General features: G+C 26.6%; 1 protein-coding gene across 1 annotated transcript in view; it reads left to right on the forward strand.

Annotated features, from left to right (window-relative positions):
- LOC111624140 (fibrillin-1-like) overlaps positions 1 to 17,614 on the forward strand; it is a 90,250-nt gene that overhangs the window by 6,007 nt on the left and 66,629 nt on the right. The window contains exons 5-17 of the mRNA XM_023366937.1: positions 3,616 to 3,810; positions 4,326 to 4,454; positions 5,224 to 5,349; positions 5,467 to 5,622; positions 7,749 to 7,910; positions 8,044 to 8,166; positions 8,627 to 8,749; positions 9,102 to 9,350; positions 11,153 to 11,278; positions 12,992 to 13,204; positions 14,285 to 14,410; positions 15,410 to 15,535; positions 16,105 to 16,262. Of these exons, the coding sequence (XP_023222705.1) occupies positions 3,616 to 3,810; positions 4,326 to 4,454; positions 5,224 to 5,349; positions 5,467 to 5,622; positions 7,749 to 7,910; positions 8,044 to 8,166; positions 8,627 to 8,749; positions 9,102 to 9,350; positions 11,153 to 11,278; positions 12,992 to 13,204; positions 14,285 to 14,410; positions 15,410 to 15,535; positions 16,105 to 16,262 (2,012 nt within the window). The remainder of the gene's footprint in view (positions 1 to 3,615; positions 3,811 to 4,325; positions 4,455 to 5,223; positions 5,350 to 5,466; positions 5,623 to 7,748; positions 7,911 to 8,043; positions 8,167 to 8,626; positions 8,750 to 9,101; positions 9,351 to 11,152; positions 11,279 to 12,991; positions 13,205 to 14,284; positions 14,411 to 15,409; positions 15,536 to 16,104; positions 16,263 to 17,614) is intronic.

Consider the following 17,614-nt stretch of genomic DNA (forward strand, 5'->3'; position numbering starts at 1 on the left):
TGAGTTCAGATTGCATTTCAGACATAGAAGCTTGCCAGATTTTAATGAGGATTATTGTTTGGGTTACTTTGAAGACACTGAAAAGTGGCATTTTATGTAAAATAACAAACATATAATTTTTAATATATTATTAACACAACAGCTAAAAATAAAAGTTCATTTAACATCAGTATCAGTACATATGATGAGCACAAATATGATATATAAAAGAATATGCTTGACACAATGAATGCCCACTGTCATCCATCTGTCTATTGTCCAATCTTCATTAATATTTTAATATCTTTGAGACCAGATGTGAAAAGCTTGGGCCAGAGATTAACTACTCTAGGTCACAAAAGTATCTGGACACCTATAAAATGGAAGAGTGTTTTAGTTATAACTCATTTCTTGCATAAAATAGGAAAAAATAATGATAGATCTGAAATTTTCAGACTTTTTTACACTAAAAAAAAATATTTACATGTGTGAAAAATATTGATCAAAAACAGAAATACAATTTTATTTCAAACTGTGAACATTTTCACATCACAAAAGTATTCAAACGGATGAAATAAACGATAGAAAGTGTCAGTTTATCAAACAAATTAACTATTGTTATTAAAGAACTCATTATTAAGGAATAGCAAAAGGGGAAATCTGTGCAAAACCTTGCAGAACAGTTTCACGTTCCAAAATCCACTATTCAAGATACCATTATGAAATCCCTTACAACAAATAGTGTAGTTAATAAGGCTCAAACTAGACGTCCTGAAATATTTACTTTGAGACAGAAATGTGTCATTGTCAGGAAAGTGCAGAAAAATCCACAAATAACACTGGACAACAATGATTTTGTTTTGGGCTCAAAATTAGCATATTCTTATGTATTTTCATCTGCCGAATTCAAATATCACTATAAAAATGACCTATTAGCTCTTGCTTTGGAGCAGTGGTTACCAACCAGAGAGTGGTCCACAAGAGCTAAAATATGGTCTGCAAAAGATTTAAAACTTTTATTCATTTTAAATTATAATTTAAAATGATTGACATAATCTAAATAATACAAAATATATGAGAAAGGTTTTATAGTAAAATTTGTAAAAAAATGTTTCATTACAAAATAGTGCATCTTCAATTATTTCAAATTTTTCGTTGGTGTTTTTCCTGTAAAACTCCTCAGATCAGCATATAATAATACTACACTCTATTATAGAATATATATTTATGCAAACATGACAGCCCTCCTTGACTCAATCAATTATGCTGAGTACAAGTGGAAAATATGTGGCAATCTAAAAATCAACACTGTACTCTTAGGAATGCAACTGGGGTACACTAAATACTGTTGCTTTTTATGTATGTGGGACAGTAGAGATAGGAAATCACATTACATTCAAGTGGACTGAACTGCAAGTAATCTTGACTCTACCGAGAAAAATATCATTGTCGAGCCTCTCGTGGACCCAAAAGATGTTCTTCTTTCATCCCTTCATATCAAGCTGGATTTAATGAAAACTTTTGTCAAAAGATTAAACCAGAAAGGACAGGCATTTAAGTACTTAAGAGACAAATTTCCTAGATTAAGTGATGCAAAGGTTAAGGAAGGTATTTTTGTTGGGCCACAAATTTGAAAACTTGTAAAGGATCCCGCATTTGACCAAGTTTTGGAGGGGGGGAAAAAAAGGAAGCTTGGGAAGCCTTAAAGGGAGTTATTCATGGATTCTTAGGCAACAATATTTCTGGAAAAATATCATCAACTTGCATGCAACATGTCCCTCAAAATCCATTTTCTCCACTCCCCCTAGACTTTTTCCCTCCTAGTTGTGGAGCTGCCAGTGATGAACATGGGGAAAGATTCCACCAGGATATTTCTGTATTGGAACAAAGATATCAGGGCCATTGGAATAAAACAATACTTGCAGATTACTGCTGGTCTGTGTGTAGGGATGCACCAGAATTCACTTACAAGAGGCTAGCCAAAAGAAAACAATCTCATGAAGTCACCACATGATTCTCTTCACACTGAACCACCTGCCAGGTATTCTTCTATTAATTTAGAACTCTTAGAATGTTACTGTAATTTTAAAAAAATTCAAAAGCACTTTCAATGTTGTTAGCATATGTAATTAAAATGTATCGTTTTCTCTTATGCTGTTAAAATCATCTATTGTATACCACAGAAACTAGAGCTAATAAAAATTTATCTTTGTCATATTCAATTTTCTCACCCCAAAATTAGTAAGATTTCACTCATGAAATAAAGAAAACATTCAAAAACATTTTTTTTTGTTGTCCAGTGTAATTGCTCCTAAGCTTGCTGTTGAGGCTTCTGTAAAATGTGGTGTACATACTTCTGCAGAAACACTCTGAATCAATAACAAACAAATCTGATCTTAAAAACATCATCACAGTTTTGAATTTAATAGACAAAACTGTTATAAAAATTTGGATGAATCAATGCCTAGTTGTTATAAGAGCAAAAGGAGGCATAACTAATTCTTAAATGTACAAAATATTTTGTTTTATCATTATTTATTTCTTCTGTCCGGATACTTTTGTGATGTGAAAATTTTCACAATTTTAAATAAAAGTATATTTCTCTTTTTGATGAATGTTTTTGTATACGTAAATACTTTTTTCTAGTGTAAAAAAAGTCTGAGGGTTTTAGATTGGTCATTATTTTTTTTCCTATTTCAGGTAAGAAATGAGTGATAACTAAAAAACTCTTTTATTTTATGTGTCCGGATACTTTTGTGACCTAGCGTATATACAATTTCAGGTCTGGACCAGAGGTCGCATCAAATGGAAATTTTTATTCTATAGTATAGAGCAGTGGTTCCCAACCTTTTTTCATTAGCGTACCCCGTGACATGTCATATCTCTAGATTGTACCCCTCATTTAAGAAAATTAGTGAGTAACCGTATTGTTAATTTTACATATTGTAACTTTAAATTAAAGAAAAAAAACCTAAAAGAAAAAATGTATAATAAAGTTGTGATTGTTGCAAGAAACATTTTTTATCTAATAATTTTTTAATACTATTAGTTTGTGATACATAATATATTATTTTTTCTGCCATAATAACTAACTTCTTTCTGTACCCCTGAACAACCTATCGCGTACCCCTAGGGGTACGCGTACCACAGGTTGGGAATCGCTGGTATAGAGCAATAAATTTGATATAGAATTGATCCTTACAATAATTTAAATTAAAACATGATTGAAAGTTGCAGCCCGACATTGTGATGATGTCACGATAAGTTAATTTTGATTTTTTTATTGTAACTTTCTGAAGTCAAAAAATATTTTGGATATTTTGTCAATTTATAAATAAATTCATTGATTGTAGTAAATATTATTCTGATTTAATTCCCTTCCTATCTTTCTCTACAGAAATAAAAAGCATATAGGTTTTTTTTATATAAATGGTCTTTACTAATAACGTTTTAATTATGTGAGTTATTCAAATTTAATAGTTTGAATTTAATGAGCCATTATTTCTGAAAATTCAATCTAAACTCAGTATACTTTAGATTTGTATGGTTTTCTGCCATAGTAAATAGTTTAATTAACATAAATTATTGCTAATTTTATTATATTAATTACATTTATATATAATTAAATTTTAATAGACTATCGAACTGGACCTTGCTTTCAAAAGGTGAAAAATCAATTTTGTGCTGGACAGTTAACAGGAGTGGTATGTACTAAACAATTGTGTTGTGCTACTATTGGAGTAGCATGGGGACATCCTTGTGAACAATGTCCATCCAAATTAGAATGTGATAGAGGATTTATAACAAATATTCAATCAAAATCATGCTTAGGTAAGTTTAATTTAAAACAATATTTTTATTATTTTATAAATCCCATATTTATTGAATTTAGCATAAAAAAATAAATACTGATCCTAAAGAAAAAAAATGCTTTCCTGATGCGGTAGATGCGCGAAAGTTTCGAGCATTCTTGCAAGGAATCGTCATTTTGCACAAGGACACAGAGTTAGCCGATATGCATTTGGTGTAAGGGCCTGCAGATTGTAGTGGGCCAGCCGCACAGCACTTGTACACGGAACAATATCTGATGAGGCGTATTCCCAGCCATAATTTCTTTGCAAGCCTGCACCAGAGGTTAGCTGTTTCTGTGTACATCACCACTTCAGGAAAGCATTTCCGACCCTGCATTGCTATATGATTCTGAGTCGTCGGGATGCACCCTACCACCCTTAGAAGTTCTGAAACGTTTAACTGAGACACCCTGTATATATATATAACTTTATTAATTTTTTAATAAATTATTCTTAAAACTTAAATTGAATAAGCTGTTTTGACATTATACATAGATGTTGATGAATGTGAAGCTATTCCTGGTCTTTGTGAAAAAGGGAAATGTGTCAATACTCATGGTTCTTTTAGATGTGAATGTGAAGATGGTTATAAACCAACAAAAGAAGATCCTAACATCTGTCAAGGTATCTATAACATTTAAAAACTATTTAATTAAGCTTAGAAAATATAAAACAGTGAAATTTTTTGGGATATAAAATTATCTGTAATTTGGCACTACATTTTAAGATTCAATCAATAACTGCTAGATTGAGGAAACTAAAAGATCTATTTGAAAAAAAAACATTTTCAGATTTGTTTTCTCCAACTTAGCAGTTTATTGGTTGAATTTTGATATAAAAGTTTTCAAATAAAAGAAAAAAAAATTAAAATATAGTCTTTCTCCAGAAGCTTTAACATTTTGTTTTATTAAGTATTTTAAATGAGCCAAACCCTTCATCATGAGAATATGCTAATTTTCTTTAATTTAATTAATAGACTAAAATAAAATTATTTAAATTTAATAATTGCTTGTACGTGATGATTTTTAATTAGTTAAATAATTAGATAAAATTACGTTAAAACTTGACAATTTACCAGTAATAAAATATAATGTATTAAATTTTTTAAAATCAAAATCATTAATTATTTATTTATTCTTTGAAAAGAAAAATTGTTTTTGCCATATCTGATTTTTTTTATTTATAATTTCAGATAATTAAAATTATTGTAAATTTTGAATTTCATAAAAATTCTTAAGATATTTTAAAATATTTTCCTCCTGCATAAATGTGGAAGTTTTAAGCAAAGTAGAATGTTAAAACAGATCATAATAATTATTATAATTATTAAATTAACTTTATATCTTTATATATAAAAAATATACTTTTTTTAATAATAATTTTATATTATTAGATGTTAATGAGTGTGAAATAACTCCCGACATCTGCTTACATGGGCAATGTATAAATACAGAAGGTGGTTATAATTGTATCTGTGATAGCGGTTATGTTCCTTCTCAAGATAGAAGAGTATGTCTTGGTAAGATTTTAATTTATATATATGTATATTAATGTTATATAAATTTGTTATGATTTGTTTTAATTATATATGTAAAGGAATAATAGTTTCTTTTATCTTTTTATTGTTTTATCGTAGATACAAGACAAGAAAATTGTTATACAGAATTTATAAATGGTCAATGCAGAAAAAAGCTATCAGTTAAATTATCTAAAGTCGAATGCTGCTGTGGTGAAAACATGGGAAAAGGATGGGGTGGAGCAAAATGTGAACCTTGCCCACTTCCGGGATCTTGTAAGACTATTTTACATATTTATTTTATAATAATCAATTGTTTATATAATTGATAATAATATATTTTATAATAACATTAATTTATTTTATTATTGATTTGTTTTGCAAATAAGCACTGTACATCAATCTTAATACAAAAATAAAATTATTGCTATATCATGAAATTGCATGTGTGATGATAATGTTTTTAGTTAATTGAATGTATTAGTTTTATGAATAAACAATAAATTTGAAGAAATTTCAAATACTTTTTTAGATAACAATTTATATAAAATATTAAAAAATTATTTAGGAAAAATACAATATAAAAATTTTATAATGAACTTTACTGAGCATATACTATAAATATTTAATTTATTTTTTATTTTGTTGTATAATTAAATTTTAATTTTAAAACCAAGATAACAAATGATTTTATCTTCAAAATAATTTAAATAAATTATTGAATTAAATGAAGTATTTTTAAAATTTAAAATTAATGGCTTTTACAGTTTATATTAGAAGAGAAAAAAGTACGATTCAAATTCTTATTGGTCTTCTAAAACAAAGCTTATATTGAATGTGCTTGAAATGGAGAAATTTGAAGATATTTGTATATCAGATAAACTGTGACTTCTTTAATATTAAAGCTATTTTGATTTTACATATTTAAAAATGGAGTCATCTTGAAACATTATATCTTAATAATGTTTCAAGATGACTCCATTTTTAAATATGTATTTAATAATTTATTTCATGATATCTTAATAATGAAATACATTATAACATTAAAAATTTAAGAAAAAATGTTTTATTTGTATTGATTTGTAAATTGAACCTTTTTTAATATGTAGCATTGAGTTTTTATTATAAGCCTAGTTAACCCTTGATTTAGCCCTGCCAGTTTTTTGTTCCAAAATTGGTCCTAAATCCACTAAACTAAACTAAAATGTTTCACTGTTAGGTGGTTTTTTTCTTATCTTATCCTTAAAGGGTTTTCTATTTAATATTCATGGGGAAGTATCAGTAATAGTAATGATTATTAGGAAAACTCTGTTGATGACATTAACACAGTACTTTAACGAATAAGCAAAATATGAATTAACAAAATGTATGAGTGCTTTCAGTGATATAGAAGCTTGCCATCATCAGGCAGATCCATTTGAAAATATTTTCAAATTTCAAACTGCCAGTCTGCATTCAAATCATTCACAAGTTTTATTGGTTTTATTTAGGAGGATACTATCAATATATCAAGGTTTGATTATACATAGTGTACATAGTGTATAATTACACAATAAAAATTGAATTTAAGTTATTTTTTGTATTTCTATATGGTGAATTAATTGATTTTTTTTAAAAATATATATACTGTATAATAAAAATTCCTGTATCACAAATTTGAAATACCTCTAGATATTTTATAAAATAACTATTAATAATTTTGATATAAGGTATTAGATTTATATTTGAAATGTATTAAATAGCTTTAATAAGAAAGTTTTTTAGCCAGGACATAAGTATAAACTTTGAAAAAAAATTTTATAAATAAAATTTTTATTGAATGAACTGTAAAAGTGTTTTCTTTCATTGTCCCTTCCCTTCATACACTATCAAGAAATAACGATTTCATGGTAGAGATTACCTATATTCGGAAGCTGCTTCTCTGCCTCAACATGCAAAATGTTACAAAGTTTCCTCTGATGGCAGCCTACACATTTATAAAAATTATACATTTAATAAAAAAGTTTTAGCTGGGACATAAGCGATGGTGTACAAAAGGACAATGAAAGAGGACACTTTTACAGTTCATCCAATGAAAATTTTATTTGTAAAATTTTTTCAAAGTTCAAAGTGTCTTGGCTAAAAAACTTTTATTAGCCAGGGCACTTTGAACTTTAAAAAAAACGGGTTTTAGTCTTGGCAACACTGTTACCTCGGGGGTAGGGGGATTAAAAATAATGGCTTGTTCTTTTTTATAGTAGTAAAGACATAATAGAGTTTTTGAATTCTTTCTATATATATATATATTTCCAGCAAATAAGTGTAATCATTAAATGAACCTACAACGTTTTCAGTAAAATTAAAATGATTTATTTAGAAAAATATAATTTTATCTTTAAAATTTTTATTATTTTTTCATTTAGCAACTTATATTCATCTTTGTCAACGTGGAGCTTTATTTGAAATTAATGAATGTGATTTAAGACCTGATATATGTGAAAATGGTATCTGTATAAATACTATTCAGTCTTATATCTGTAAATGCCATGATGGTTTTCGTCTCGACGATAGAAAAAAATGTGTTGGTAAGCATTTACTTCTGTTAAAAATAATATGATTTATGAGTAATCAAAACTTTTTTATTATTAGGAAATTTGTTAATGTGTTATTTAATGTGTGAAAATCATTTTAAAAATAATTTGTGTTTTAAATTCACAGATATTGATGAATGTAGGGAGAAAGGATTTTGTCGCCGAGGTCATTGTATCAATACTAAAGGTAGTTTCCGATGTATTTGTAATCCAGGCTACGATTTGACTCATGACGGAACCGACTGTCAAGGTAAGATTATAATTTCATCTTTAAATTTTTCATTATTTATTAAAAGATTTATCTAGTGTATAGAATCAGAAGTCAAACTTAATTTCTTATATTAGCTTTTTGAAAATCATAAATATTACAAAATGTATTTAGTTATTTTATGCTAATTTGTTCATAGAGTATAGTGTATTGTACTATATATTTATTTTTGTTTGCATTTCTGATAATTGTACATGATTTTTCATACTATGTCTATTTATTTATTTATATACAGTTATTTTTATATGTTATGTGCTGTATTTTTGCCCTTATGTATCCTTGTTATATTTAGGTTTCAATTTATAGATTTTTATATTTTATTTTCTACTTTTAACTTAATGAAGCATTTTGTGGCGAAAATTCTTACAAATAACTAATTATTAAAATAATAATATGAATACTAATTATAATTAAAATTAAATTTAAAAAATATTTACTTTAGATCGAGATGAATGTTCTGTTACCGGAATGTGTTCCAATGGCAAGTGTATAAATATAGATGGATCATATGCGTGCCAGTGTAATCCTGGGTTTACTGCCACATCTAATAATCAGGCTTGTATTGGTGAGTATATTATTAATTAATATAAATTTACGTGTACAGGTTATGTATGAAACAATTGTTTAAAATTTATAAATTTGTTTAACATGAAGAAAGATTTTGTTTTATCTTTATAAAATGTTAAAATACATTGGATTTATTCACATTTAAATTAAATGAAACATTATTAACATTCATTTATTTATATTCTTAAAAGTTTTTAAGATATTATTTTTTTAAGAAATATTTTTAAAATTTATGTTGAAAATATTGTGTAACTTAAATTGTAAATGATAATATACATATTTTATAAATTTAATTTTTTATTAAATTTAACAAATAGAAATTAAATATTTTATATATTTTTTTCCTACAGATATTAACGAATGCTCTGAGAACAGTGGAATCTGTTTAAAAGGAACGTGTGAAAATTTACCCGGAAGTTATCGATGCGCTTGTAAAAATGGATTTATTTTATCGCCCGATGGAGATTTTTGCATTGATTACAACGAATGTGAAGAAACTGGCATGTGTAAAAATGGAAAATGTATTAATGTTGATGGAAGTTTTAAATGCATTTGTAATGTTGGATATAAACTTTCAAAATCTGGTCATACTTGTATAGGTATACATATTTTCATTTAAATTGAATTAGATCACTCAATAATTTTTTAATTTAAATTTTTTAAATATGATTTAAAACATATAAATATTTTAATTACATAATAATTTATTTCAATTATTCTGCTAAATTAAATTTCTAATTATGTTACTGCTTTTTGATCATTTCAAATTTAAATTGTACAAAGTAAAATTTTAGATTTAGTCAGATAAAGGTGTAAGTTAATTGCAATTACATTTATCTAATTGATTAAAACAACTTTTTTTAGAATTTGTAAATTATTTATCTTTCTTATTTGTAAAATTATCTTGGATTTATGTGGAAAATTTATTTGAAAAATGAACTCAAGATATTATGCCTATAATTGCGAGAATTTTGAATGTTAAGAAAGTAGTATATACTATGTATATATGAGAGTCATAACAAAATTAATGAGCAAAATTATTTATAGTCAAATTTGCAATAGCAGAAGAATTATTATATTACTGTCTGGTAGGTGGTACATGTCTTGGGGCATATTTGTGTGCCTATGACATCAATAGCTTGCATCACATGATTGCAAGAATGCCAAACAAAATGGCGTACAGTGATGTTTCATTTTGTCAGCATGCCTTCATTCAGTTTCTTGTTAAGGAGGCAATCCCTGCTGCAAAATTCACCAGAGACTTCAGCCTGCATGGATGCCAATAGTATTAGGAGATGAGTGAAACATTTTAAAGATGGGAACACAAATATCCAAGATCAGCCTCATAACAGTGACCCTCAAACAGCCACAATAGAACACAACAGGTGCAAGTTGATGAGATCATTCAGGAAGACAGGTGTGACTTCAGAGAAAATAGTGAGAACCTTGGAATAGAGTACCATGCAGTTTAGGAGATGATTAAAAGCTTAAGCTGCAGGAAAGTTTGTGTCATTGGGTACTGCATTTATTGACTGAAGACCACAAAGTTCAGTACAAAACCTTCACCTCAGAACTGCTTCAGAGTTATTGAAATGAAGATGAGTTTTTGCTCAATATTGCTACAGGTGACAAATACTGCTTTTGAGCCAGTATTTGTTTTTAGCAAATATTTTAAGCCATAAATGAAACAGCAGAGCATAGAATGGTATCATTTGAATTCTCCAACAAACAAGAAAGCAAAAACAGTGCCATCAGCTGCAAAGGTTATGAGTATGATCTTCTGAGATGCAGAAGGGTTGATTTTGGCTAATTTTCTGAAACCTGGTCAGATGATTAATGCTGATCATTACGGCCATACAATGCACAAGCTTAAACAAGCATTTTACGATAAATCTCCTGGAAGAAAGATCATCCTGCAACACAACAATGTTTGGCTCCATACTGCCCACTATACATGGGAAGATGGGTTTGGAAATTCTTTCACATTCTTCCTACAGCTCTGATCTAGCACCCTTAGACTACCATCTATTTGGATTTGTGAAGGATCAGATATGAAGCAAACATTATGAGACAATAGTAGCAATCAAGAAAGCAATGCATCAATGCCTTTGAAGAGCTGGAATGAAGTTCTACCACGGGGATATTTAAACTTCCTGAATGTAAAGAAAGATGTGTACAAAGAAGTGGAGATTATTTCAGAAAGTAAACAGGAGTTCTACAATTTAAGATGGTGTACTTCAATTTTTAATAAAACAAAATAACAATTTATAAAAATTATTGCTCATTACTTTAGAAAATCTTTATATATATATGTGTGTGTGTCTAATCTAATAATTTTTATTAAATTTTTCAAAATAAAAATATAAAAAATATATTTAATGTTTATTATTTATACTTTTAGATATCAATGAATGTTATGATTCTTATAATATTTGTATAAATGGAAAATGTGAAAATACTGATGGCAGTTTTAGATGTGTCTGCTCAGATGGATTTACTACAGGTCCAGGAGGAAGAGGATGTCTTGGTTGGTAATTTCTTTGTAATAATTTATATTTTAATATTTATAAATATTTATGTTATTTTTTTAGAATAAGTATTGTATCAATTAAATAGTTCTTACTATCTTCTGAATGGCATGCAACACATTTTCTGTAAGTTGAGACTTATAAAAAAAAATATTTATATTTTAACAAAGTTGACAGATATATAGAGTTTTTGAAGAAAGAACATGTTTGTTTCTTTAATGTTTTTTTTTTTTTATGAAAAAATGTTTTGGATAGCTAACATCCCTCATCAGTTTGATGAAATCTTTGATGAAAAAAAATCTTTATTTTATCAAAAAATATATATTTTTAAATGTTTTAACATGGTTTTTGTATTTAAAAGTCCAGTTGATATACATTCATTTTACATTTAACAATTGTTTAAAGTAACTTAACTGTATGTCTTAATAATCATTATTCCATAAAACTTTAAAATTGTTCAGTAATAAGACAGTTATAAGCATCCCTAATTTGTATAATTTATTTAGAAGATTCAATACATATTTTGATTAACAAAAATAGAACATTATGGTGGAAAAATTCTGGTTACCAGACTTTGTCAGAGCTTCTTAGTATCTAAGCTTAATATTACTGAATAATTGGAAGTGAGGATAATTTTATGACTATTGGGAAGAAAGATTTTATTAATAAAATGGCCAGGACAAGAATAATTTTTAAAATATCCACTAAAATTGAAGAAACATTAAGTAAATAAAAATTTTTTTATATTTTGTTCTTGTTAAACACTTCAGGAACATAACAGTCATCAAGAAATTAACATTATAATATATATATATAGTGACATTCTGTTAACTTTGCATCATCAGCTAATGCACCATTTCAATTTTTCCAGAATATTCTTACCTTGGTTAGTTTGAAACAAGAATACTCTAATTAGAATCTTATTTTGTGCTTTGTACACTTTTACCTATATCTACTCTAAATTTTATATCTGTATTCTATATATTTTATATATTAAAAACAAAATGTTCCATGGCAGCCAAGCAAAACTGAAACTAACACTTTACAAAGAAGTGCTATAAATAGAGACTCAACTCTGACTGCCTGCATGAAATATAGCCAAATCAATCAAGCCAGACAAGTACTTTATTCACACTTTCTTAAATATTATGTTTCAATTGATTTGATTTGATTTTTAACTTTAGTTTTGGTTTTTGTTTCTGTTTTGGTTTGGCCAGAGTTTTAAATTTTTTAAAATTTTAATTAAATTATTATTTGTAGTTTTAATTAACTGGCTATCTAGTTACATATAAATACAGACAAACACCCAGTGCATTGATACTCCACCCCCCAAGACTAGCTGGACATGCTAGCTTATTAGATTTGCCAGTATATTTGAAATTATTATATATTATTTTACATTTTACAAAAGTGAATTAGAGTAACCTGAAAAATTTGTTTTAAAATTAAAATTACAACTTAACGTTATGAACTGAGTAAATATTTATATTACTTAGTGGAAAAATAATTATTACATGAAACTTTTTATTATGAATTATATCATAAAGTATTATATATGTGTCATAAATTTAATAAATTTTTTAATATTGATAAAATTTTTCAGGATATTAGGTTTACTTACGTAAAACTTTCAAATAAATTGCATGTTTTTAATACATTTTTAACATAATATTATACAGTATATATTATATAGAAATATTTTTCAATTCTAGATACAAGAAAAGATTACTGTTATGCATCTTATAAAAATGGTGATTGTAGTTTACAATCAGCAATGCTTGTTACAAAATCGGCTTGTTGTTGTGCAATAAGAGGGGCGATGACACCGGCGTGGGGAAGATTATGCATTCCGTGTCCGGCGCCAAGTTCTGTGGAATATTCACAACTGTGTCCTGGAGGTCCTGGAATTGGTCATGAAGGAGAAGGCAAATAAATTTCTAATTAACTTAAATATTAATTAATAGAAAAAGATCCTGCAGTTTCAATTTTTCAATTTTGTTTAACTTAAAAAACCATGTTTGTGGTTTGTTTTTGTTATGTATTGGAATTAATACAATAATGGTAAATACTATGTAAATATTGTATTAATTGTAATACATAACACAATGCAATCACAATACAATTAGCTTTAGTATTTTGCACAGTAGATTTGATGTATTTTTTAAAATTTTTTTCTACTTAAAACCGTTTAAATTATTTGTTTCTTTATAAAACTTATTAAAAGGTCTCTGCTCTACTAAAATTAAAACAGAAAGGTTTATTAATTACAAAAAATAAAACTGATTTTAATGAAAAAAGACAGTTATTTTCTAAATTAAATTGAAAGGAATTCATTTGGTTACGTTAAATTTTTGCAAAATAGAAAAAGTATTTACAAAAACATTAAATAATGCTTTTTTTATAAAGATGGAAAAAACATATTATCAATCTTACATTGAGAAATTCACAATACTTTGTTTTCGTTTACATAAATATTTGCTGAGTTACTGATTTTTAAAGCAATTTATTTTGACAAATGTGTGAATGTCTCTACAACTTTTGAAAACTAATTCTTATAATATCAGCATCCATTTTTGTGTTCATTAGTTTCTAAGGTTAATTTTGGAATTTTATGCTCAGTTATGATATTAGAGCTAATGAATTTTACAACTACTAAAAATTTATCAAAGTATTTTATATATTTTTTTTATAATATAGCTATTTTATCTTTATATTTACCAATTAATAGCTTCATAATAAAACATTCTATTATTATTATTATAGAATGAAGAAAATTGTTATTTTTTTGTATTTTTTTATAAAATTAATGTGTATTAATATTTGGATATCTAAAATAAATAAAATATACAAAGTATTAGATAAACATTACATTATGTTTTATTAATTTTAAAAAGTATTAATACTGTACAACAATTTATATACATGACTTTTAAGTTAAATTCACATTAAAAAAATGAAATTATTAATTTATGAAAATAATTGTTTGACTTTATAATGTTTTTCAGATATTAACGAATGTATTGTATTACCTAATATATGTCCAAACGGAGCATGCGAAAATTTGAAAGATAGTTACAGATGCATATGCAATCCAGGATATCAAGTTGACGGCACAGGAAAAATCTGTACAGGTATGTTGACAAAAAAGTTATTAAAATTTCAAATTTGAATTTTTAAAAAATTATGTAGCATAAATCAGTTATTGATATTTTCAGAAAGTTTTTTAATAATTTTAAATTATTAGATTGTAATTTGAAAATTGCAGACCTATTGTCCATCAGTCCATCCAATCACAAGAACAAAGTTAGATCGATGAAAATAGAGACCAGATATGAAAGGGCTTAGGGGCTGGAGATCTTGATTAACTATATATGAATCTATATATTGTGTGACTTCTAATCTGGACTGGAAATCATGATTTCGTTTCAAAATTTTACCTTACATAGAGTGATAAATTTGCTGTAGATTCTTACAATAATTTAAATTAAAATATGACTAAACATTGCAGCCTTGCATTGTGATGATGCCACAATAAGTAATTTCGATTTTTTTATCTTATAATAGAGATGGGTTGATAATAATAAAAATAATAACAAGCGCAGAGCCCAAATGATTAGGAGTTGAAATTTGAAATTTGGTATACAGTTAGGGTACATCACGAGAATGTACACTAAGAAGGGATTTTTCGAAATCCCTTCTGTGAGGGAGAGGGTTAAGGATTACCTTGAAGAACTTGACTTCTACTGTACTATTTTAGTTGCAGTTTTTTGTGTTTTTGTGGGAAATCTAACATATTTTAGACCTATCTAAAAATTCCCTAATTAGTCTCAGAAGAAAGGGACCTAATTCTTGCACCTGGTGAAAACGGTTATAATCTAATAATCTTAATCTTTTCTATCATTACTTTTTGTCCGAGAACACCGGGCTCATCTGCTAGTCATTAATATATTTTACTTAAATTTTAGCTATGATATTTTTAATGCATTATTTAATTTTGAAATGATATGAATAGTATAGAATTGTTATATATTAAATTGAACTGTATTATTACAATATATTTATTTATATACGTAATTGAAGTACTAGAATAATTCAGAAGCTTTTGTTTTTTATTTATTTTTAACTTTTAGACATTAACGAGTGTGCAATAAATTTACTTCTCTGTGATAACGGGCAGTGCCGCAATACTCCGGGAAGTTTTCAGTGCACCTGCCCTACGGGATTTCGGCATAATACTCAAACTAATATGTGTGAAGGTTTGTTTATTTTAATATCTTTATATAAAAATTAGTTAAAATTGATTTTATGTATTTATAAATTAAACAATCTAATTAAAAATATTTATAGAATCGAAAAAGTTAAATATGTTTATTATTGGGTTGAATAAATTAGCATTTCTTTAATCTTACCCAATTTAACACTAAAAGACAATATTATTGTATATTTTATTTACATAATAATTTACACTAACTTCAGTACCACTAAAAAGGAAATTTTACCAATCTATTTTTATGGCTACAGGATAGGACTTTTTCAAAATGTCCTTACTTTATAAATATTTTACTTTCAATTTACACTAAAAATGGCTTAAAGTGAGTAAAAAAATTCAAAGTAATTAATTTTTGGTATTCATAAACTAGCAGTTTTGTCTCTTGAGTCTTCGCTAAGATAGTGTCAAGCTTTCTAAGTACTTTCATAATTTTTTAAATATTTAATATTAAAAAAAATTAAAGAAAAATATGGTTTATTTATTTCTTTGAATTTAATTTTACATAAATATTTAGTTACTTTGAATTATTTATTAATTAAAATTTTCATATTACAGATATTGACGAATGTAAAGAACCGGGTCAAGAAATTTGTATTGGTGGAACTTGTATTAATACTTTAGGAAGTTATCGATGTGAATGTGAACCAGGCTCAACTTTGGACGCAACAAGAAATATTTGTATTGGTAATGTATTCTTATATTATAATAAAATCTCTTTTTGGTACAGTCAACCCCCCCTATAACACTGTTGATAATTCCGTTTTATATGAATTCTATGTTGTACGAGTCACTTAGATTTTACAAACGTGTGCCAGGCTGTGAACGGCTCATGTATTTGTAAAATCTAAGTGACTCGTACAACATGGAATTCATATAAAACGGAATTATCAACAGTGTTATAGGGGGGGTTGACTGTACCAAAAAGAGATTTTATTATAATATAAGAATACATTACCAATACAAATATTTCTTGTTGCGTCCAAAGTTGAGCCTGGTTCACATTCACATCGATAACTTCCTAAAGTATTAATACAAGTTCCACCAATACAAATTTCTTGACCCGGTTCTTTACATTCGTCAATATCTGTAATATGAAAATTTTAATTAATAAATAATTCAAAGTAACTAAATATTTATGTAAAATTAAATTCAAAGAAATAAATAAACCATATTTTTCTTTAATTTTTTTTAATATTAAATATTTAAAAAATTATGAAAGTACTTAGAAAGCTTGACACTATCTTAGCGAAGACTCAAGAGACAAAACTGCTAGTTTATGAATACCAAAAATTAATTACTTTGAATTTTTTTACTCACTTTAAGCCATTTTTAGTGTAAATTGAAAGTAAAATATTTATAAAGTAAGGACATTTTGAAAAAGTCCTATCCTGTAGCCATAAAAATAGATTGGTAAAATTTCCTTTTTAGTGGTACTGAAGTTAGTGTAAATTATTATGTAAATAAAATATACAATAATATTGTCTTTTAGTGTTAAATTGGGTAAGATTAAAGAAATGCTAATTTATTCAACCCAATAATAAACATATTTAACTTTTTCGATTCTATAAATATTTTTAATTAGATTGTTTAATTTATAAATACATAAAATCAATTTTAACTAATTTTTATATAAAGATATTAAAATAAACAAACCTTCACACATATTAGTTTGAGTATTATGCCGAAATCCCGTAGGGCAGGTGCACTGAAAACTTCCCGGAGTATTGCGGCACTGCCCGTTATCACAGAGAAGTAAATTTATTGCACACTCGTTAATGTCTAAAAGTTAAAAATAAATAAAAAACAAAAGCTTCTGAATTATTCTAGTACTTCAATTACGTATATAAATAAATATATTGTAATAATACAGTTCAATTTAATATATAACAATTCTATACTATTCATATCATTTCAAAATTAAATAATGCATTAAAAATATCATAGCTAAAATTTAAGTAAAATATATTAATGACTAGCAGATGAGCCCGGTGTTCTCGGACAAAAAGTAATGATAGAAAAGATTAAGATTATTAGATTATAACCGTTTTCACCAGGTGCAAGAATT

This window comes from Centruroides sculpturatus, unplaced genomic scaffold (assembly GCF_000671375.1).
Source record: "Centruroides sculpturatus isolate CEXI.00-Female unplaced genomic scaffold, Cexi_2.0 scaffold27, whole genome shotgun sequence".
NCBI classification, from domain to species: Eukaryota; Metazoa; Arthropoda; class Arachnida; order Scorpiones; family Buthidae; genus Centruroides; species Centruroides sculpturatus.